Source organism: Sparus aurata, chromosome 7, assembly GCF_900880675.1.
Source record: "Sparus aurata chromosome 7, fSpaAur1.1, whole genome shotgun sequence".
In the NCBI taxonomy this organism is placed as follows: domain Eukaryota; kingdom Metazoa; phylum Chordata; class Actinopteri; order Spariformes; family Sparidae; genus Sparus; species Sparus aurata.
In genome coordinates, this window is record NC_044193.1 from 26,719,693 (window position 1) to 26,742,120 (window position 22,428).

The window sequence follows — 22,428 nt, forward strand, 5'->3', positions numbered from 1 at the left end:
TGCTCTTCTTGTTCTTTGATTATTTTTTTTTTCAGGGAACCAACCTGACAGATATTTGCACAGAGTTGCTCCTTCATGGAAATCTCCTTAAAATTTCAGCCGGCAACATCCAGGAACGTGTCTTCTTCTTGTTCGACAACCTTTTGGTTTACTGTAAAAGGAAATCCAGGTGAGAAAGGCAACTTCCAAGCACCAGCTACCACAGGTCTAAGGAGAACAAGAGAAAAAGACAGCATTTCATATATTTTTTGAATAATTTTTGAATTTTGACTAATGACTTGAAAGAAGCTAGACATGGAAAATTGTCGCAAATTTCTACATTCCTGTTCATGTAGGTGGGTTTTAAGTATGCAAGGAAAAACAAAAACAACTACATGTGTATGCTGCTCCTTAGGCGTGTCTTTAAGAATGTGTGTGTGGTGCAGACACAGGTTCTTTTCTTGCTGTGGCACTGGCATCAACGGATGTTTTCCCGGCCGAGTGTAACCACAGTGTCGTCCTATTTCCTAGGGTTTCTGGAAAGAAGTCCACAAAGAGGACCAAGTCTATCAACGGGCCCCTCTATGTGTTCAGAGGCCGAATCAACACTGAGGTGATGGAGGTGGAAAATGTGGAAGATGGAACAGGTTTGTGTTTGCCCAGCAGTGTTACCTTTGGAGACTGTCTATATATTCATTCATGCAACTCTCTCAGGGCATTTGTGTCATCTCTGCTGATTTCTGATGAAGTTGCTATGTTAACAAAACTCTTATTTATTTCACTTTGATGTCCCAGGAAACACAGAAAATTAAAATGATCAATAACAATACTACATTCACTTTACCTCAGTGCTCATTTTTAATTTGATGTCTTAGTTCATGAAACCGTGCCTTGTAGAAACTGTTGGTTGGATCTGAATCAGGTACTTGTTGACAGTTTGGGTGGAGCATCATACTTGCACCTACTTTCAAACAGGATGTCGCTCGCAAACCTCATGTACCAATTTTTGATGTCAGCTATTTAGTAATCGGTAAAGGTGTTGATACAAATCTGAGGTGCAAAAGCAAGCCTGAGCTAGGTGACAAACTTGACGAGATCTCTTATTGAGCCAAAGAGATACTCGGCTGCAGGTACGTCGTGACACGGCTGTCACTCAGATCATGTTGCTTTTGTGGTTTGTTGCGAGGCAGCGCTCTGGGCTTGGTGCACGTTTTTGGCCGGTGTAGAAACACTTTGTCTTCCTCTCTCATACGTTTCCTCTTTTTTTTTTCTCCTCAGTGCTGGCAGAATATTTTGCAAGCTCACATGACCTTTTTTTCTGCATGTTGGCTGCCTGCTGTCACATTTAGGTTGCTGAAGGGGAAACCACAAAGAAAAACATGCCTTATACACATTCTTAGGGTGGTACACGAAAAATACAAACTTATATAAATTCCGAGAACACAGATTATCTGATAACTAAGTGTAAAAGAGATGGCTTTGGAGAGTGGTGGGGTTTTCTGCTGATAGACTGGATGGAAACAAGTGCCTATTGCAAAAATAAGATGTGATAATCTAGATTTCATAAACTGTAGAAAATCTTCGACAATCTAAAGACACAGGATTAAAGAAGATTAACCGCTTGTGAAAGGAACAGAAATCCTTTGAAACAACAAAAATGTCCTCGCCCTTACTGACTTATACACCTCCCTGTCTTGATAAATGCCCCACCAGATCTCAGCATGTACTTAATAAGTACGATTTTACTCATATCCATCCCAGCAGCTCAAAAGAGGCTCGACACAGTCGTATGCGTATCCCCACTCTCCCAGATCAGCAGGAGCTGCTCCCTGTGGAGCCCAAAGTATCAGATCTATTTATATGACCTTTGAGTGTGAGACTAATGCACCCCATTACCAGTGGCCATTCATTATTCAGAAGCTGCTCACCTGCAGCTAAATGGATGATAAAATTAGAAATGAGTACGAGCACAGAATGTGTTGAGTCAGTGGAAAGATGGTCTCTTACTCATGATGCTCTCATGGTTCATCATGTTTATCTTTTTTAATTGGCTTGTATAAAGCTCAATTAGTAAATTTAGAGGTATAATGATGTTAACTTATGCAACAACTTTGTAATTTGATTACATTCATTACTTCCTGAACTTACAACTTAGGTCAGTGTTAACATGGTGTGTTGTGTGTGTGTTTTTTTTCTCCAAATGAAAAAGCCTACAGGGAACATAAGAATAAAAGGAGAAAGAAAAACAAGCGTGACCAAAAAAAAGTGATCCAGGAAGACAGCTTTCTGTAGTTGATTTTATTTTAATTAGATGATTTGTTTACATTCTTAAACCCTTAAGGCCATTCCAGTGTAGGCAAAATATATTCTATTATTGGCTAAACCTCTTCTATAACAAACTCTGTAAATGTTCATGATGAACCCTCTCTCATATTAGAAATTGATTGTTTGTTTTTTTTTCCACCCACAGCGGACTATCACAGCAACAACTACACAGTGACTAATGGCTGGAAGATACACAACACGGCTAAAAACAAGTGGTTTGTCTGCATGGCCAAAAATACAGAGGACAAGCAGAAGTGGCTGGACGCCATCTTAAGAGAACGGGAGCAGAGAGAGAGTGAGTAACACTTTTTGATGGCAAATTTAATGGCACAAAGCGTTTATGGGACAGACAGCACAAAACCAGCAATACTCTGTTTTATACCAGAGTTCCCCTCATGGAAAATGCAGTTGTTTTTGCAGTCTTGCCTTTAAAAAGACACAGCACCACCAACCATGGTTTGCAAGTGAACCTACAGGTGTGAATAGTTATTTATTTATATAAGAGTAAGAGTATCGTAAAATTGCGAGGAAAAAAAAAGAATAGAATAGAAAGACCGTTCAGTACACAAGCACAAGACAATGCAGTTCAACAACACCACAAACCATGTCCTCTGGAACAATCATCAACATGAATCTCTAAAACAGTTTAAACAAACGCTGAATCTTGATAAAGGAAGGAATATGTAGGACTTTTGCATACATATGTATTAGTTTTAGCTAGCTGTACCTCATAAATTGGCAACTTGGTGTAGTAAAGGTGCCTTCAGCTTCTCATCACCCTCTGCTTTCTACTCTGGTGGCTTTCTTGATCTGGAAGAGCATCATTCTTTATATACATGTACTTTATTTACGTTTAAATCAGTTTTTCATTCCTAATTTGTAGATGTAGTCATGTAGGCTTTTTCTGCTGTTGCACCCATTGTATGTTGTCCTACATGTCATTGTCACCTTAGATTCACAGACTATCAAGGCCCCCTCAGCTGGTGCAGAGTAATGACTTTGGATGTGCTTGTGACCTGGATACAGTGTTTGTGTCCTATGGTTATGTCCCACCTTGAACAAGCTGTCTGCCTTTGTTTTGTAAATGGAGGCTTAGGTGACGTGACGTTTGTAGTTGACCTGTGCACCACGCAGAGGCTGTTACAGCAAACCTATTCTTCACATTCAGACAATCAGTGCAGCAGATTCACCATCAACAGATGTGCTAAAAACAGCATCTTGGTCAAACGATTGAAATAGAAAAGCATTCACTTGTTAAGCAGAGTGAGACTCAATTACGTCATACACATCTCTTATTAATCTGGTTCTATTTTTACCATAATAGAGAAAACCGACTTAAAGAGTGAGAAAGAAAAGAGTTTTATTCATTTTAGCAATTTTTGCAGCAATTAAACACATTTAAGATCTGGTACTAGCTTAGAAATAATGTGCTGAAAATAAGAAACTTACTTACTCTCACCCAGAGAAATCCACTAAGAGATACATTTCATTCACTGATCTTGAATAAGCCTTACACAGCCCCATCCCACTGATTTGAGATTAGTAATGTAAACTGATATTCTTGTTGCTCCGTAACTTGTTTTCACTTCATCGTACAACTTCCCTCTTTTGCCATTAAAAGTGTTCCCACCTGTTCAGTCCTGGCCATCTGTCTTTGTTATGTTGTGTGCTTTAGACAGTGCGAAAGGCTTTAACAAAATTTTGGGCGGTACACAACAGGTCACCTGATAGCATTGATGGTTTAAAATCAAAATTGGACCCCAAAAGCTTTTTGAACATGAACTGAATGAAAACATCTGGACGTTAGCCAAGCACAACTGTCAATGTAAACATTTGCATCTTGTAAATAAGCCAGTCTAGTTTTACATTAAATAAGCATCCACAGCAGAGTTTGACGTCACCAGCATCTGATCCTGTGATGAAAGTGGTTCAGAGTACAAACAAGTACGAAGGAGTGTGATGCAGCTCTTGGTGTTACGTTTCAACTCGGCGGAAATCGACCTGAGGCTAACAGATGCCAGATCAGTCACAGTGCCCAATTTCTCCACACTCTCCCTTTCTATCACCCGCTCTACAGTATACTCAGCTCTAAGGGTGCTTACCTTTCTCTCAACCGCTTTACTACAGTCTAGACAGCTACATGATAAAGTTTAACTGCCATAAATCGTGGCAAAGATTTTTTTCCCTTTTTTCCCTTCATGCATCAATGCTTTTCCAGACACGCCAGACACGCCAATTCAAGTGTTACCCCTGAACCCACTCTGAAGACTTTGCTTGTTCAGCAACTTGCAGCTGGAGGTTTTTTGTCTTATCACTGTTTTCATGGAAGTTTAAAGAAAATGCGTGGGTCAGATAATGCGATAGGGTATTAGCTCAGGAGGAAGACAAGGAGCAGCACAAGACGAACTCTGACAGCTGGACCAGAAGCTGAGGGGGGCCTCTGCTGCTCACAGGCCCCCGTCTGTTGTTCAATGACACTCATTGTTTAAGTCGACTCCAGCTGCTGTCAAATGTAATATAACCCCACCTCCATCACGGGCTGCCACTGCAGAACCCCAAAGACTCAATGGGAAAACTGGATTCAAGAGTTAGGCGTGAAACCTCAGACATTGTTTGTCTCATCAGCTTTCACTCCTTTTCAGTGGGCATACTTCCACCCAGACATTTAACTTTCTACCTTCATGGTGCATAATGTAGCGTAAAAGATATTTGTTTTCAACTGAATTGCACTCTCCACTGGACAGTTTTTGCAGCTGATGAAAGGTTTCTAATAATAATTTTAAAAAAGAATTTAAAAAACTAAAAAACAATTGTCAACAATATTAACAATATTGTAAGACCAGGTTGTACATTCGATATGGCTGAACCAAGTGGATGAGCAAATGTAATGGACATTTAACACGTGTATCATGTTTATATTCTTAAGTTTTGGTGAGGACGGCTAAGAGTGACTGAAGACTCAAAATTCTATTACTTTATTCAACATAATTAAAGGAATTTGTCTCTGTGAGCTCATCCAAACACAGACGATGGAACCACTCACTCATAAAAATGTGTGTGAACAGGTAAGTTTAAATCTGATTAGTAAAATAAATACATAAATACACTAAGATTGTTTGTGCAGAAAGGTAAATTAACTTTTGAGCCATGAAACACACACACTAGCATCCATAGAGGGGATTAGCTGCAACCCACGAGCGACCCACTAGATAAACTGCATCAAGGGCATTAAGTGCATAATAGAGCAAAAATATTTGCTACCTGCCCAGTATTGAAAATCTGCCAAGTAGCCTCCAGGGGTGAATTAACAGTATAAAGGAGGCAGGGAGCTTCTGGATAAGTGCTTTTCTGAAATCTGGTTGCTCTTGCCTGAATACTTTTTAGTCTTTTGTGAGAGGTGAGAAAATTAAAAAGGCTGTTAGCTGGGTGGGAGGAGTCCTTTAAAAGCTCAAGGCCTTTTTTTGTAATCTAGCTTTGAAGAGATTTGCTAGAGGTGCAGGATCACACCCAGTGATTTTTGATGCAGTGTGTGCCACCTTATTCAATCAGTCGAATAATTGACCATTACAAATGTCATGTGATCAATACTTTGTTTAAACAGTAGCTAGTAGTCACACAGTTGGAATGAAGAAATCATGTGAAGAAATCAAAATTGTTGCACCATAGCCGCCTGAATCCAATCAAATCATCTGGTGCCTAGAGATTCCTGCCCCCTGAAAGGAAAGAAAATGTGTAAATATTAAGGACCCCAGCACTTGAAGTCTAACTACAACTAAGTCTAACAACTACTGACAAAAGCCAACTGATCAAATGCCTTCCGCCGCCCTCTGTTCAAGCTTGCGGATGAAGTCAATGAAAAGGCTACAGCCGAATGCCAACAGACCACCAGTGTGCACTTACATTCTGTGGCTGCATGAGAGGAAATGCGTGGTCAGCTGTTTGTATTTGTAGTCCATCTATCATCTTTAAGGTAAAAAGATTAGAAGTGGCAACAAATGGGTGAAATCACTGTTCAGCCAGTCAGGAATGCTCGCGGGCACAATGGTAATTGACTGCCAATTGTAAACGTGTCTGTCAGAGCCCTAGGCAAATGCAAAGTAGCTGACAGGTGATGAAGAAGCCAAGTCAGTTCTTTTCCCATGTGTCACAAATATATCAATAAATCAGAATACTTTTATAGTGGAGTTCAGCAGCCTCTTTGTAGAGCTAAGCAGCTTAGGGAGTCGCAGTGCAGCAGACTCAAGATGCCCTGAGTCAGTATCACAGCGTGGTTCAGAAGTTCATCAAACCCCACAATGATGTTAAGTAGCTCAAGCAATGTTCTCCCTGAAGAGGTCTCACTGGGGCAGCAGACCTTACAATGGGCCTTCACGTGTTCTGCTTTACAAAAGAGGAATAATAGTTCACAAATCAACACAGGAACAAGATCAGATCACACTGCCCTCCTGAACTTTACTTAAAAAACTACTTGTCTCGGCAAGATTAACATCTAGGTTGGTTTCAGAAGGTTGTGGCAGACCCAAGCTGCCATGCTCAGTTCCTGGCTTCAGTGCATCTGCACAATACCGGAACACAAAAAGGCCGACCAGGCAAAGGCCTGTTTGTCTCCTCTAACAGCACCATGACAGCAATTGCCTTTGAAGTTTGATACGTGTAAATAGCAGTGGAAAGCAAGTTGAAATGCACGCGTCATGAGTCTGTTATATTTTCTTGAGTTTGCAGTACAGTTGCTATGTAAAACTAAGTTTTGTTTGGTCATTTATTTCCATTCTCATATCCTTTTTTCTCAAGTCAGGTGAAAAAGTTTTAGTTTTTTCCAAGTGACACATCCACTTGGATCTGACTTGTGCTTTTCTTTTGTTTTGTAGGTCTCAAACTGGGAATGGAGCGGGATGCCTATGTGATGATTGCAGAGAAGGGGGAGAAGCTCTACCACATGATGATGACCAAGAGTCGGCACCTGATCAAGGATAGACGCAGGAAACTAAGCATTGTGCCCAAGTGCTTCATGGGAAAGTGAGTTTTTTGCTACCTCAGTGCCTGGCTTCTCTAGGTTCCAAGAATGTGACTGCATTGCTGTGCTGTTCACAAGGGGATCCTTACAAATTGCTGTTACATAAGATCAGCAGGTTTTCAAAAGAGCTGGGATCCAGTCTCCCCAAGTCCTGGCAAAATGCCCAATCTGTTTTACCCCTACATGCTCTTCTCAGTAATGAGCCCCCCTCATAGTCTCCTCTCACGGGTCCCAGAAAGGCCCAAGTTGCTCCCCACACACTCATATCATCGAGCACACACTCACACACCAATACTTTCATTAGCAGAGGACCTTCAACTGAGGCTCCGCTACAAGCCATCCCCCTTTCTGTCCCCTTGATGTTTCAATGCAATGAATAGACAATGAGAGACTTGCTTAAGTTTCCCCCACACACACCAGCACTCATGAGATCCTGAGCAGCAATTAAATTCTATCCGGCTCAGTCTTAGAGAGACAAAAAAATACAACAAGGCAAGACAAGGATGGTGACTGATGACTGGTCTTGTATAAGAGAAACCAGGGAGCAACCATTAATGTCTGCAACACTGCCAAAAGGGCCTCTAAGTATATTCCAAATAATTAAATGCATCCCCCATCTGAGATAGTTTTTTCTGAGGTAAATGTAGTGGAGGATAACACTGCATTCAACCACTGCCAAGGAGGGAATTGACTTGTTAAAAAATGTAATGGTGTTTCTGGGAGACGTGTTCCATCTTGGTGGCGTCATATAAAGTCCTTGTCTGGGTGTTTTCCTTTCAATGTTCGATGTACCTCACAAGGCGGTCTGGATCCCTCAAGGAATTAACGTTCTACTAGACTGTGTGTGTATAAGCATTCAGAACTCCTCTTCTCTGTCTGTGCTTACTGTATTAAGAACAGTGCATTATTAGTATCCTCATGGGAGGGTCATGTTTTCTCTTGTAGGTCAGAGTTCAGAGGCAGTGCCAGAACAGTAGCTGCCGGCCTGTTCAAATTCCAGTGTTTGCCAACATGGAGTTTTTTTTTTCTGACACTCCTTTCTCAGCCGCACACTCCCTCTATTGACTCATCCATGATTGTCTGCCTGTTTCCCTCACTCTCTTTTCACTTTCTCCCACTTTCCTCGCTTTATCACTCAGTCATTTCCTGCCCATGAGTGCAACCTGCATTAGCTCAGCATTTGTCTTTCTGATGAAATTAGCAGCAGATGTAGTTTAAGTGCTTATTGCATTAAATAGAGAGGCTGACTGCCGGTTTGATAGCACCACATTGTCTTGATAGCATAATTCCATCACCTGTCTGCTATCTACTTTGTAAAATCGACATTTTCCATTCTCCTATTGTTACTTTTTTGGTTGAGCCAGTGCGTGCCTAGCATCGCTTGTGGTGAAACATCTTTCCAAATGTTCTTTCTTTAAAGCTAAAAAGAGATGGAATTAGATCTCAACTCAAGACAAATCTTCACACTCCATTTCTGAGTGAACTTCTGTTCCTTCAGCTTTCGGTTCTCAAATGTTTTTTTCTTACCCTCTGAGGGAAAAATCATTAGCTGTGTCCCAATTCCATATTGCATTGTAAATGTTACAGTATTAAGTACACTATAAAAAGTCAGCATACATATGATATTGCTGATGCACTCTGTTGTCCCACAATGATAGGCACAAAGAAAATAGAGTGGGAAACAAACAAATTAAGATCAATGGCAATTGGTGGTTAGACGGCTCCAGGAAGATCTTATAAAACAAAAAAAAGGGGTTTGAAAAAACATTTTGTTTTCTTTTTGTAGATTTCGATTGCCGTTGACATTCCTAAGTTGCAGTTTGATAGATGATTGATGATTGATACAATGACAAGCACATTGTGTAATTTTCTGTCAGTATAAAGCAGTAAATTGATGCTGGTTTCTTATATACTTACTGCAAAAACAGAATACTATCAAGATTAGTATATACTGTACTCTATAACATGACAACTATGTAGTGTGTAATTGGGACACAGCAGTGGTTTATCTGAGCCTAGCAGAATCAGTGCTCTCTTGAAAATAGTTTTGTTTTGAACTAAAATGTCATCAATAATGCTTTTAAAAAGACACACAGTTCTCTCTTCTTCGCTGTTACACGCACGCACGCACGCACGCACACACTCACGCACACACGCACACACACACTATTGCTGCTCATCGTATTAATTTCAGTTCTATGTCCAAAATTAACCTGACTCTTACATAACATTCACACACACACAGACTCACACACATACACACACACACACACACACACACACACACACACACACACACACACACACACACACACGCACACGATATCCCCTCTCATTCACTGTCCCCTGTCAATGTCAATTAAGAGCCACCAGCTTGGACATGAACATACAGGAAGATAATGAACACACAGACACAACACACCAGTAATGCCGGCATGAAAACACATTTTCTTTGAGATTCTGATAAAAGGAAAATTCTTTTGGGACCTCGCTAAACAGAACACACACACAGACACACATACATACACAGGCCATACAGGTTATAGCTGGCACCTGGCAGGACAGAAGAAAAACTCTTTGTGGCACAAACAAACAAAAAGGATTAGTGGCAGGTGGCTCAAATGGCTCAAGGTGTCCACACTTCTGCATCATCACACAGAAATGATATGCTTGTGGGTTAACTTCATATACAGTATATGAACACACACCCGCACACCTTGTATGCTTGACATTTATGCTTTCTAAGTGATCACGGTTTAATGAACATCCGTTGCATGATTGCCTGAAAGTCCACGCATAAGTACACATTTTTCACACATGCTTCAAAAAGATTCCCATGCTGGAATGTTTAATCAAGGAACTCTCTCTCTCTCTCTCTCTCTCTCTCTCTCTCTCTCTCTCTCTCTCCCTCTCTCTCTCTCTCTCTCTCTCTCTCTCTCTCTCTCTCTCGCTCGCACGCACGCACCACACACACACACACACACACACACACACACACACACACACACACACACACACTCTTTCCAATTCACTGTTCATCATTATCTAGGGAAGCGATTTCCCTGAGCAGCATGAAAGACGAAGAAGGCGAGAATGTAATTTTCTCCTTCAAACATTAGTTCAGCGCACACTGGGCGTGACAAGAAGGAAGCACAGCTGAAGTGCTCAAATTTAGAGGGTTAATGCATGTACAGGATCAAAGCCTAAGGGATATGTGTAGCAAAAAAGAAAAGGATAAACTTTTCTTTGAATGTGGAAAGTAGAAGCACTGTCTGGGCCTGTGGTTTAAGTCGTTCATTGAAACCACTGTAACCATTTTGAATGTCATACTGACAGACTTGATGGCTCAAAGAGCCTAAGAGCCTTGCACAGTGTCAACATGCCGTTTTGCGCAAGGCTCTCAGTGATGAACTTGAAGGGCAGCTCAGCTTCAGGATGGATTGGTAAGCAACGGGTTCCACAGAGTCTTTGTTGCTGGTAGTGCTGCTGCCTTGCTAAAGCAGCAACCTGAACTTCACATGGTTTTATTTCCTCAGTAATGATGTTCATAGCACATAATGTAGACTCTGACAACAAAATCCCTAAATGGTAATTCTAAGTGCTACATTGTAGGCAACTGGAATTGTTTCAGTTTCTTGATGACGTAGGATGAAGGAAAGAATTGCATGCTTTACGAGTTGGTGTAGTGTTGAGTATTAAGCTTGAGCCATGAGCATGAGAGGCTTCATAAAAGAAAATGAAAGATACTTTCAAACATACCATCTATATCAAAACGCCCGCACTGTGTCTGCCAGGTAATTTCTGTGAACTTCCATGAAAAACAGCACAGTAAGGAGCCCAATGTCAGCACGGCTGGTGACGATTTAAAAAACCATGCACAAATTTAATTTTTACGAAACCAGGCCTCATCATATGCATTTTTTGTCTCGTGTTCCCAGTGAGTTTGTGTCATGGCTGATAGAGAGCGGAGAGATCAGTAAGCCTGACGAAGGAGTGAACCTGGGACAAGCCTTGTTGGAGAATGGCATCATTCACCATGGTGAGACGAAACAAAGTCCTTTATTTCTCTCTTTCATTTACTTATTCTCACTCTGGTTTTCCTCCATTGTCTACACATTTTGATGTTCTTTGCGGCTACCTCATGTTTTTTATTTTGTTTTCTAACTTTGTTCAGTCATCTCTTTGTGTGCTTGTTTTAATGCCTCTCTTTTTCTGTGATTCACATTTTCCTTCAATAATTGTTTGACTCATTCATGTTGTGAATTTATCCTCTACTTCCCATTGCAGCTAACGTTTTAAGTTAGAAAATAGTATGATCCAAAGACACAGTCTGGTGATAACAAAATTCTGGAAATTCTGTGCCTCACATTATTTCCTCTTCAGTGATTTTATCTCCAGTGTGAGGTCCACTAAACTGAATCATGCATTGAGAAATGACACACACACACAAATACACAAACAGCTACACAAAAACTATCTTAGAGGTATTTGTACAAAATACTGTAAGTACAAACCAATATCATGATTTATACACACCAACCTGTCAGGGAAATTTGCTGAGATTCAATGTTCAGATTCCTCAGTACCTGTGGAAAATCCCTTGAAAACCTCCCGCACAGTAGCCTACAACCACAGAGATACAATGATGACATGCAGGGCTCTGTGGGACTCCAGTAAGGCTTTGTGGGCAAACCAGAGAGGATTCAAGCCTGCAGGCAAAGCGTAGGTGTCACCAGTTAGTGAAAAGAAATCAGACAAAAAGAGGTTATGTGACAGGGTGGCAAATTGAAGCTGTTCATGGACCGTTCCTGAGTCATGCATTTGTTTTGAAAGAGACACATACAAACAGAGACAGTCAACCACATTCGTTTTATAGTACGTAATGCAAACTTTGTCCATCAACTGTACATGTTTGAGCTACTCAAACACGCCAGTCCAAACTTGAGTGTTTACAGTTTTGACATCATCTTCTCACCCATAATAATTCAGCTATCATTTCATGTGCTTTAAATTCCACAGTTGATACTTTACAATCGCTGATTGTGTGGTGCCTTTGGTTTTATGAGGGGCATTTTCAGTCTAGACTGAGAAAACCAGCAGCTTGTTTGGGCCCATGCCAGCTTGTTGTGGTGGAACCAAACTGCCTCTGTTTGTCAGATTTCACTGTTAGCTTCTCCAAACAGACATCTGTTTGTGAATGCATTAGTCATTTTTCAGTGTTGGATTGATTATAAATAAGAACATGTTTTGGGGTTGTTTATTAATGTGAGCTGGGAGATTTTATTGGAATTGGCAGCTGTCTGCTATGTTAAATATTTGAGACTCCGGCATGAATTTACAACTGCAGTGTTTCCCCTAAACCTTTGCTTCTTGCCTTGCTTGTCTGTTCTTAGCCCAATACCGACAGCAAATTACATGTGTAAAAAAGTTAGCATCAGAATATATTTAAGACCTTATGCTTCGCTGTTCTCTAGACATTGTAAAACTTGCTTGTTTGAAAAGGCCCTGACACAATAGTGGTAGCTGAGCATTGTCTCGCCCCCAAAGTTTCTTCAGAAGTTGATTCAGTACATAGCTGACTTCATTCTTACAACAGATATGGCATCATTTATAATGTATCTGAGTGTGTATAACTGTAACTGGCTGAATAATATCTTTTCTCAACGCATCCATGGCTTGTCAGAGCTGGCAAGATGAAAACAATATTACTGCCAACAGCTGGCTATAGCTCTTGATGTCTGAAGACATCAGTGACAAAGTAAACTAAATGTTCTTCTTCTGGTGATATTTCAGTGTCAGACAAGCATCAGTTCAAGAACGAGCAGGTGTTGTACCGATTCCGATATGATGATGGCACCTACAAGGCCCGCAGTGAGATGGAGGACATCATGTCGAAGGTAACAATGATGAACAATGCTCAGATTAACAACAATTTAGAAAGAAAATATGCTGAGTTAATGGCATTTGCACAGTGTTTTTTAAAGAAATAACACCTGCCGACCAAGGAATGTCAGCAACACATGACTGACTGAACAAACTTTGTATGTGAATTTCAAAGTTCCTCAAAAATGACATCTAACATTTCATGCAAATATTTTAATATAATCTGTGTAGGTACTAATCCCTTCCATAGAAAACTCAGCCAGAATCATCATTTTGAACAAAGAGGCCATTAAGGTCGGTTATGTTGGCCTATAACTGTTCTCGTTTAGAGATGATGGTTTTGAAATCACTCCCCTAAAACGATAGCCTCGGGGGAACTCTTTCTACGACAATCACCAGTTAAATCTCTCATCCTGAAGCCATGCATGTACATGTTTAACCAAGGTGTGTATGTTCTGTGACTCAGCCGCTCCATTTTTCTTCTAGGGCGTAAGGCTGTACTGCCGCCTTCACAGCCTCCACACCCCTGTCATCAAGTAAGTACCTGCCCTTCTCTTCTCTTCTCTCCCTCCTCCTCCTCCTCCTCCTCCTCCTCCTCCTCCTCCTCCCCTCCTCCTCCTCCTCCTCTCCCTGATATGCTAATGTTCCCGGCTTTCCAGGTGCATGAATGCATATTCAGTGAGGATTCACATTCGGACCCACATCACCCTTTCTGTAATGACTGAACTAACAGTAGTACTGCCAGGAATGACAGCCCTCAGACCTCTTTCCTCTCCAACTTGGCTTCCCAGCCAGGCTTGAGCTGCTGTAGGTTAATGTGTTCATGATTCAGTTCAGGTTGAGGCTGCCAGGTCTTCATGACTGGAGGTCTATATGAGGTAGCTCTTAATGGATTAAGGAGAGTCACATAATATAAGCATTTGTCTGTGGGCTGAATGTATGTTAGTACATTTTCACATTCACATAGGGTAAGTGGGAGTCCAAATGATGACTGCAAATGTTTTTAACATCATCGATCAATTTTAATTTCTCCTTTATGCTCTCACCCTCTCTCGCATTCAGACACACAGGCACACTTTCTAAGTCTCTTGCTTACATATACAATAAACATACTCAGATATATAAACATTACAGTTTACATTAACACACACCATTGCCTGACTTCTTATATGTCAATATATGCAGGGCCCCAATAGTTGTTTAAACTAGAGTCTTATTGTAATACTAAATCTTGACAAAAACTAAGTCTTAAATTAAGGTAAGGATAACATTTAAATGTAATCCTGAAACTGAAATTAGTCCTGTAAAAATGGAAGAATGATCTCACAAACAGAAATGTTGTTTCCACCTGAAAGTCTCGAGTCATAACCGAAGTGCTCGTACAGAAACGCAGGAAACACACATCGTCTCGCTCTGACACCCCCTCAAACGTACCCGAGCACACAAACACCCCTGCCTTCGCACTCTTCCCCCTTCATCCCTCTATCTCTCCCTCCATCACTCACCCGTTGATTGAAATGCCTGGGTTTGCCATCGGTGCAAACAAAGAGCTTTTGGTTCAGGGACGAATCCTATTAACATACAAAGGCAAGCCCTCTACTTGCCAGCCACATATTATGTAATGTGGCCTGGCTTTTTAATCCATCACTAAATTGGCATTGTATACAGCAGCAACCATTAATTATAATTTCATTTACTGATGGATGTATTGCATTTTATGAATCATAAATAATCATAAACTGCGTCTGTTTTATTAACATTTGTTGAGTGACAGAGGGCCCGCCAGGTTTCATAACATTAAAATGCAGTGAATAAGAATAATAACATGCAATAAAATAGATAAAAACTTAATAAAATCAATCTTGGAAATGACACAGATGTCTTACGCTGTAGAGGATGAGTCAGAAAATCTGTCAGGGAGCAGCTCAAACTTCATTTTGTTTTAAAGCAATATCTGCATTATCAACCAGTCCACTATTTGTCCACATGTGCACTACACGGATATCGCACTTCGCTTTTGTTCAAGTCGCACACTCAACCACACCCTTTGTAGCGTTTCCTGTTTCATAAGTTAAGTGTTGAGCTGCAGGTTCTTATTGTTATCTCACAACAGCTCAGGAAATCAGATAATACAAGTACAATGAAGGTGAGTTGTTGTTCTGACAGGATTTAGAAAACTGTAGTAGTCTGTTGTTCTGCAGCACATGTAGAACTGTATCTGCATGCACTTCTAATCATAGGGTTGTTGTCATGGAGATAAAATAAATTATATGCACTTTTTTACTTTCTCTGACTAAGTAGAGATAATCTTTTCATCTGTTACTCAAGAAATTAAACATTGCATAAACATAACAGACAATGTTTTGCTTGTTGTTTATTTTTCATTCCACCTGTTTTGTACTGTAAAAATACATTTTGAACTGCCTTTTTCTTTTACTCCTGTAGGGATAGAGATCACCATCTGAAAACCTTTAAATCTGTGGTGCCTGCCAATAAACTGGTTGACTGGTTGCTCTTACAGGTAACAATGTCTATTTCATTTCATCCAAACACACAAAGTAATATAAAAGCACCAAGGGGGTATGAAATAAGAGCTGTCCTTATAGTAACTGAGTATTTTTTTTAGTGTTTAAAAATTAAAATATGCTTGAATGCCTGTGTTTTGTTTTTGTTTTTGTTTTACATTATTTTGCATTTTTCACCATTTAGTGACCTTGAAAAGTACAGCCAAGGACAGTCCCCATTATCTTTATTACACACATATATTATTAAAACGCGTCTTGGCTCACAAATCATCATTACCACTCTGACAAACATATTGTTACCTCAGGCCAGTGGTGCTGCAGTCTGCTGTGTATGAAAAGGTGTAAACAGGCATTGTGACTGACCAACCGTGTGCGTCATTGATTTGGTTTCCCAGGGAGACTGCTCGACCCGAGAGGACGCCGTGATGCTGGGTGTGGGGCTCTGCAACAATGGCTTCATGCATCATGGTCAGTTTAATTCTCTGTGACACACACATAGAGGATGGGTAAACATTACAAACTGACCAGGATTTTTACAACTTCAGTTTCAGTTATTCAGATAAATCGAGTTCAATGACACATGCATGATGTAGTGGTTTCTTCTTCTGTAATTATTTACAGTGGTCTCTTTGCAACAGCTCTGGTTTAAATATAATTTATGCTGTTATTGTGTTACCTGATCATTCTCTTGATCTTCCTTGGTAATTCCTTTTTTCTGTTTGATTACCTAATTTTGTATTTTGCCCCTTTTTTGACTTCCAGTCAGTCCTTCTTTCAACCCACAGAAATTTAATATTAGCTCTGTCATGCCGTCATAGTTGAAAAAGGACCATCGTAAATTTGCATACCCGGCCCAGCCAAGTCTGTAACCTCACTGACCACATTGTAGTGGAGCAGCTTTGGTTCGAGCCCTGTGTGTTGAATGTAAACAGCATTAGCAGTGTACCCTAACCAGAGCTGTTTGGCGTAGCTACATGGGCTGTCTGGGTCAGTCCACTGAACCATGACCATGAAATTGAATTGGTCATTTTCATTGGCCAAGTGTATTATGTTTAAAGTGAGAACCACTTAAAATAAGTAGTTAGTAATGGAAGAAGTAACATGATGACAGCACTTCCTGATTCAAACAGTGAATTAAGCAAGTAGGCTGACGTCTAAAAGGAAGATAGTCATTGTTCCTCTGAACTTGTGGACAGCTAAGTTATGGCTGTTTTGAGAACGATACTGGACAGTTGTCCTTGTAGTGAGTTGCATTAAGATAGGCTACATTAGCACACAGGTACTATTTCACATGCTGCTCATTAACAGGCCTTGCAGTACTAAATACACGTCTTATATCTGAATGTGTACAATGTCAAATATTTTATGTCCACATTACTACAAGCCTACAAATCTCCTCTGTAAATACTCCATCAAGTGTTTGTAGTTCACTCTACTTTAAACAAACACACCCACTTCAAGGTACTCTTATGATGGCTTTACCTTCACTTTTCCCTTGCCACAGTGCCATTCACACATACACCAGCCTCCCTCTACCATCTGTTGGAAGGTGTCACCTGTTTTCTTGTACCTCTCCCTCTTCTCTGCCCTTCTTTAGTGTCACGACCTCTCTCCTCTCAGCCTGTCTGCACTCCTCACCTCTCCTCAAGTCACTCTCTTTAGTCCTTAGTCAGCACATCTGCTGTTTTTCACCTGGTTCCTTCTGAACTCTTCTTCTATTTCGGTCTCTTTCCTGTCCTTGTTTTCCTTGACTTTTTTTGTTTGTCTAAATGTAATTACAGGTCTCCTCACTGGTGGGAAGATCACTGATAACAGACAAGATAGTTAAATGCCTTTTATCCGTCCTTACATGCTCTTATCATTCATCGACAAGTCTGTTATAAACACCTTTTGCATCTTGCCCTGCAGGCATATCACCAGATATACAGCAATGCATGTCCTCCATTAGTTGTGTTATAAGGCTGGTTTAATGATTCCTAGGCCAAAACATCACATAAAGTAATTGAAACATTAAATGTAGTGGGTAGTAATGATCCTTTTAACCACAGACTTCCCTTCCATCACATTTTTCTTATCTACAGGATTAATAGCGATGTAAATCAATACTAAACCATTGAAAACTAAAATCCTCTCTGGGGTAAAATATACCTGATTTTGTTATGATCAAGTGTCTATTTGATAGTCATTAAATTTTTTTAAATCCTTGGTTAAAGTTGCTGCGGTACTCATGTTGTCAGACATGTGTCTCTTTTAAATAGATGACTGTTTTTGCGTTTAGTAGATAGAAGACTTTTATGTTAAGTTTACTGAAAGTAGTAACATTAATTTCAAGTGCACCCTGGTTATTGTGAATAAATGTCCAAGAGAATTAGTCTTAATGCTGATTTCTTGACCTTTGGATGTTGTCAGCTGATCTCAGAATTTAAATGACGATTTAGCCGCATTTGTGCGTAACTATGGATGTGTCATTCAGGAACGACAGTTTCCGGAGTAGCACTCCTTCCAGTTGAGTAGTTGCTGTTATACAACCCCAGCCTATGTGACTCACAGGAAATAACTCACGTTCAGGGTTTGATTTGGCATTAGGCCAGCACGGGTGGGTTTGGCACGTGTGAGAGTGTGTGTAATCAGTTTGTGAAGGCTTTTGTTCACCTGAGGGTGCCAGATGCTCTCCAAACCTCTGAACAGCTGGGTGCCTTTGGCTGTTAATGTTGCCTGTCCAAGGCCCATTTTACAGTAGCCTTGCAGATTTGCAGATTTACACCTAACATTAGGTCCCAGATGGGTGTCTCATATCTGTGAAATGTGTTTAAGATTTGGGCCAAATGTCACCAACTCTATTGTGTCACACACAAGAGGGATCTTTTCTTAATTCTTTCCAGCACAATAAAATCTTCAACCCATATCATAGCTTCAGTCCAAATGTGAGCATCAAAAGGCTGAAAGGGAGCTGATGTCCGTGCCAGCTGTTAAACTGCATTCAGTACAGTTAATATGCTATTATCGTAGGCATACTTTTGTATTTGCACCTGTTGCAGTGGTTTTTAATGGCTGGGCTTCGACTTGACGCAAAAGAGAACTGGCAACCATCATGAGCAGAACATTATTGTGAGAGAGCGCAGAACTTCCTTTAATTCAGTGCTGAGGTTTATACAGGGGTAAAGCTGCATCAGTTAATTGATTTGTCGTCAACTATTAAATTGATTTTATATATTTTTAAGGTAAGATTCTCTGATTCCAGCTTTATAAATGTGAATTGTCATTTTCTGACAGTCTATAGACCAAACAACAGACTGGTTAATTAAGATAAGAATTGAACAATTGATAAATAGAATATAAATAGAATAAAATAATCGATAGTTGCTTCCCTATAGAGCTCTCTGGCATAATGAATGCTCATGTACTGTAACTGAGGGACTTATTTCAGTGGCTTGGCTCCTCTCAGAGACACATTCAGAACTCTACAGTAGTTCTAAAGTGGTGTGTTTTGCTGTGACTGGAGAAGCATCCATAATGTGCTCCTCACCTCTTTGAAGTGCCCCATGTGTTAGGAGTGTGGCTCATTCCAATAGTGGGCTTTCTAAACATACTCAGACACACACAGCAGACGGTGTTCTCGTGTCCTCTGGAGAATCTTTTCTAGCGTTGGCCTGAGCTGGCTACGACCCAGATGTGGTTTGGCTCCAGGTGTTCCTGCTAGCATCATTAGCTGATGAACTAATTAAACGCTTGTTTGAATGAAGAGAACCACAGATTGCTCAGGACTCTGAAGTTGCAAATGACCGGCAAAACAGGGCTCCTGCCATCATGTAACACACTAATCACTTACAACAAGACCTTCAATTAAGGCTGTGTAAGCACAAACACACTTTGGGTAGTTAATGGTAAAGCAACAACTTAGTGTCAAAGCTAATGCTAAAATTGTTTCAGCATTTGCTTTTTTGGCCCTTCATTAGCACAAAATAATTTTAGTGCAACTTCTATCTGAAACATCCTGGATTGGACCCATTGCTGTTTGTCACGTTATTACTTTCTTTAAGCAGCTCTGTGATTACATGCTCTGTGTTTTTCCCCTCAAGTCTTGGAGAAGAGTGAGTTCAAAGATGAATCCCAGTTCTTTCGTTTCTATGCGGATGAAGAAATGGAGGGAACCAGCACTAAGAGCAAGCAGCTCCAGCGCAATGACTTCAAACTCATCGAAAACATCTTGGTCAAGTCCCTGGTGGTGAGCTGGAACACATATAAATACATGTATTTCTACGTTTACACATGGTCGGTCACAAAGATACTTGTATTGTATTGTAACAGTGTCCGACTGATGAGAATGTTAGTTTTTAACTGAAAGATTGAGAATATGGCAAGAAGATCCTTTAAATTAGCACATTGTGATACTACCAGCAGCAACAACAACAACAGCAACAATAATAGAATAAATTAAAATCACCATTTAGGGTGAAACAATAGATCAATGTGGATAGATGCAAAAAACAAAACGTGTGCGTGTGTGTGTGTGTGCACACAATATTATATAACATGACTGTATTGTATAGCCAATTTAAGTGACATACTGGCTTCTCCTGTATCCCCAACTCCAGTCAGTTTAGACCCTTGTGCATTCTTCTTTCTGATCTCCTAAACTAGATGTAATTAACATCACTATACACACAGACACAATGCTCCTCGCCCTCATGGGACTGGAGGCTGCTTTGATAATAGTAAACACCTTTGAATTCGCACTGATCAGAATGAATCTTAATGACTGTTGTCTTGTGGAAATATAATCAACTGTTCTGCCTGGGATAAAGTCCCTTTTGTGTTCCTGTTGAGATGAGAGACTAAAATATGAGAGGTGACTGGAGCTGATTTTGCAGTCAAATATACTGTGCAGTTGTTTGAAAGATGAAAATATTACATTTTAGTGCACAGGCATGAAACTGAGCTTAGTGGTGAGTCCTGTTTGGATATTTTACACTTTACCTGTTAAAAATGGCTCACCACTTGTTACCTTTCATGTCATTCCAGCGATGGACCTTAATATTTATTTTTCTAACAGGCTGCTTAGTTTCCTTATCTAATAACACAGAAGCGAAGTAAAATTTGAATTCCGTCTTTCTTTTTATCTTTGGTGATACATTAACATTTAACAATCCTTATTCATGACATTTAGATTAGGTGATGGGAGAACAGAGTGAAGAGAAAAAAACCCCAGGAGAAATAAGCATCAGGAGTGAGAACGAGTGAGATGTTTAAGCGAGGTCTACCTTGTCTTCTGTAAATAGGTTAAAGCAGCTGCAAAAAAAACAAACAAACAAACTTAAAGCAAAATAGTCTGAATGTCCTTTTGTCATTATAATTCATGCAATAGGTCACATAACATATGGCCTGTTCATAGTGAGTAGAATGTAACTGGTTTCTCTTTATTTTGGCACATAAAATAAGGTCAGTCTACGCTGTACTGGGTCAATCAGACAGCAGTTTCCAGAGGCTAAAATAGAAAGTGAACTGTTTTTGTCAAGTCCATTATCTTTGGGAGAACCTAGAAGCATCAGTAGCATCCCTTTTCATATCAGGGTGGAATGGCACACTATCTGTCCTTCCACAAGAAGTAGAAAAGGCTTTTTTCCTTGATTAGCAAAACTAATCCTTCCTCATGGCTATTATTGAAGTGAAGTGCAGGAACTCTTTATTTACCACAGCCATCTACTCTGATGTAACAACAGAGATCCCCATCTTATCAGGGCTGTGCAGCAGGAAAAGATGGCCCCAACAGCTTACCTAATGGAAGCCGACTAATGTGTTTGGTGATGACAGCGTTTAACTAAGCCTCGTCCCGCTGGGGAACCGAATAAAAGAAGCAAAGAGGAAAGGCATCTGAAATGCAATTAAAGTCATAAATTGCAAACCTGCATTATTCAAACTGTTAGAATGTATGGATAGATTGTATATATACAACCACGAAAAATTGCTTTTGCAAAAGTAAATTGTCTTTTACAGCAAGAGCATGTAAGAGATGTATAAATTACAATATATTTATAGGGTGCACACATTAGAAGTAAAGCATACTGAGGCAAATAAAATGAATCTGAGCATATATGTCATGACAATTATTGTGGCACTAGCTAAAGACAGTCAAGTCTAACAGTCAGTGACCAGTGTAAATGTGGGAATAATGAGGTGTTTTTCTCTGTGCTAGATTCACCCTGAGGAAGAAGACTACGGCTTTGAGATCGAGGAGAAAAACAAGGCCATTGTGGTGAAATCTGTCACCAGGGGCTCACATGCTGAGGTAATGGTCAATACACACACTCACTCACACACACACACACACAGACACACTCACACACACACACACGATAATGCACACAGTGTATCTCCTTCCCGCTTCAGGGCATTAGTTCCAGTAGGTAATGGCTGTCTACTGTTTTGACGGCTGCTGTCAGTCTGCCTCTGCTCCCTTTGCAATACTTCCTTCTGATTGGCTGGAGAGCCATTATGCATGCTTAATAGTCAAACACCACTTTACTCACCCAGAGCTATTTAAAGTGCTGATAGGGTTGTGACAAAACATTTAAAACATGCATGATTATTGAATATGTTTCAGTATTACTGTTCTATTCAGGAGCAGCCTTTAAAAAATGTAACAATGGAATTGTCACATCTGTGGCTAATGTGTTTAAAAAAAAAAAGTTTTTCAACCTAATA

At 40.2% G+C, this 22,428-nt stretch overlaps 1 protein-coding gene across 3 annotated transcripts in view; it reads left to right on the forward strand.

Annotated features, from left to right (window-relative positions):
* prex1 (phosphatidylinositol-3,4,5-trisphosphate-dependent Rac exchange factor 1) overlaps positions 1-22,428 on the forward strand; it is an 82,100-nt gene that overhangs the window by 33,825 nt on the left and 25,847 nt on the right. For all 3 annotated transcript variants that reach the window (XM_030423009.1, XM_030423012.1, XM_030423010.1), the window contains exons 7-17: positions 36-169; positions 511-626; positions 2,450-2,599; positions 7,173-7,320; positions 11,257-11,357; positions 13,112-13,215; positions 13,688-13,737; positions 15,647-15,722; positions 16,122-16,194; positions 19,806-19,951; positions 21,920-22,012. In XM_030423009.1, coding sequence (XP_030278869.1) covers positions 36-169; positions 511-626; positions 2,450-2,599; positions 7,173-7,320; positions 11,257-11,357; positions 13,112-13,215; positions 13,688-13,737; positions 15,647-15,722; positions 16,122-16,194; positions 19,806-19,951; positions 21,920-22,012 — 1,191 coding nt within the window. The remainder of the gene's footprint in view (positions 1-35; positions 170-510; positions 627-2,449; positions 2,600-7,172; positions 7,321-11,256; positions 11,358-13,111; positions 13,216-13,687; positions 13,738-15,646; positions 15,723-16,121; positions 16,195-19,805; positions 19,952-21,919; positions 22,013-22,428) is intronic.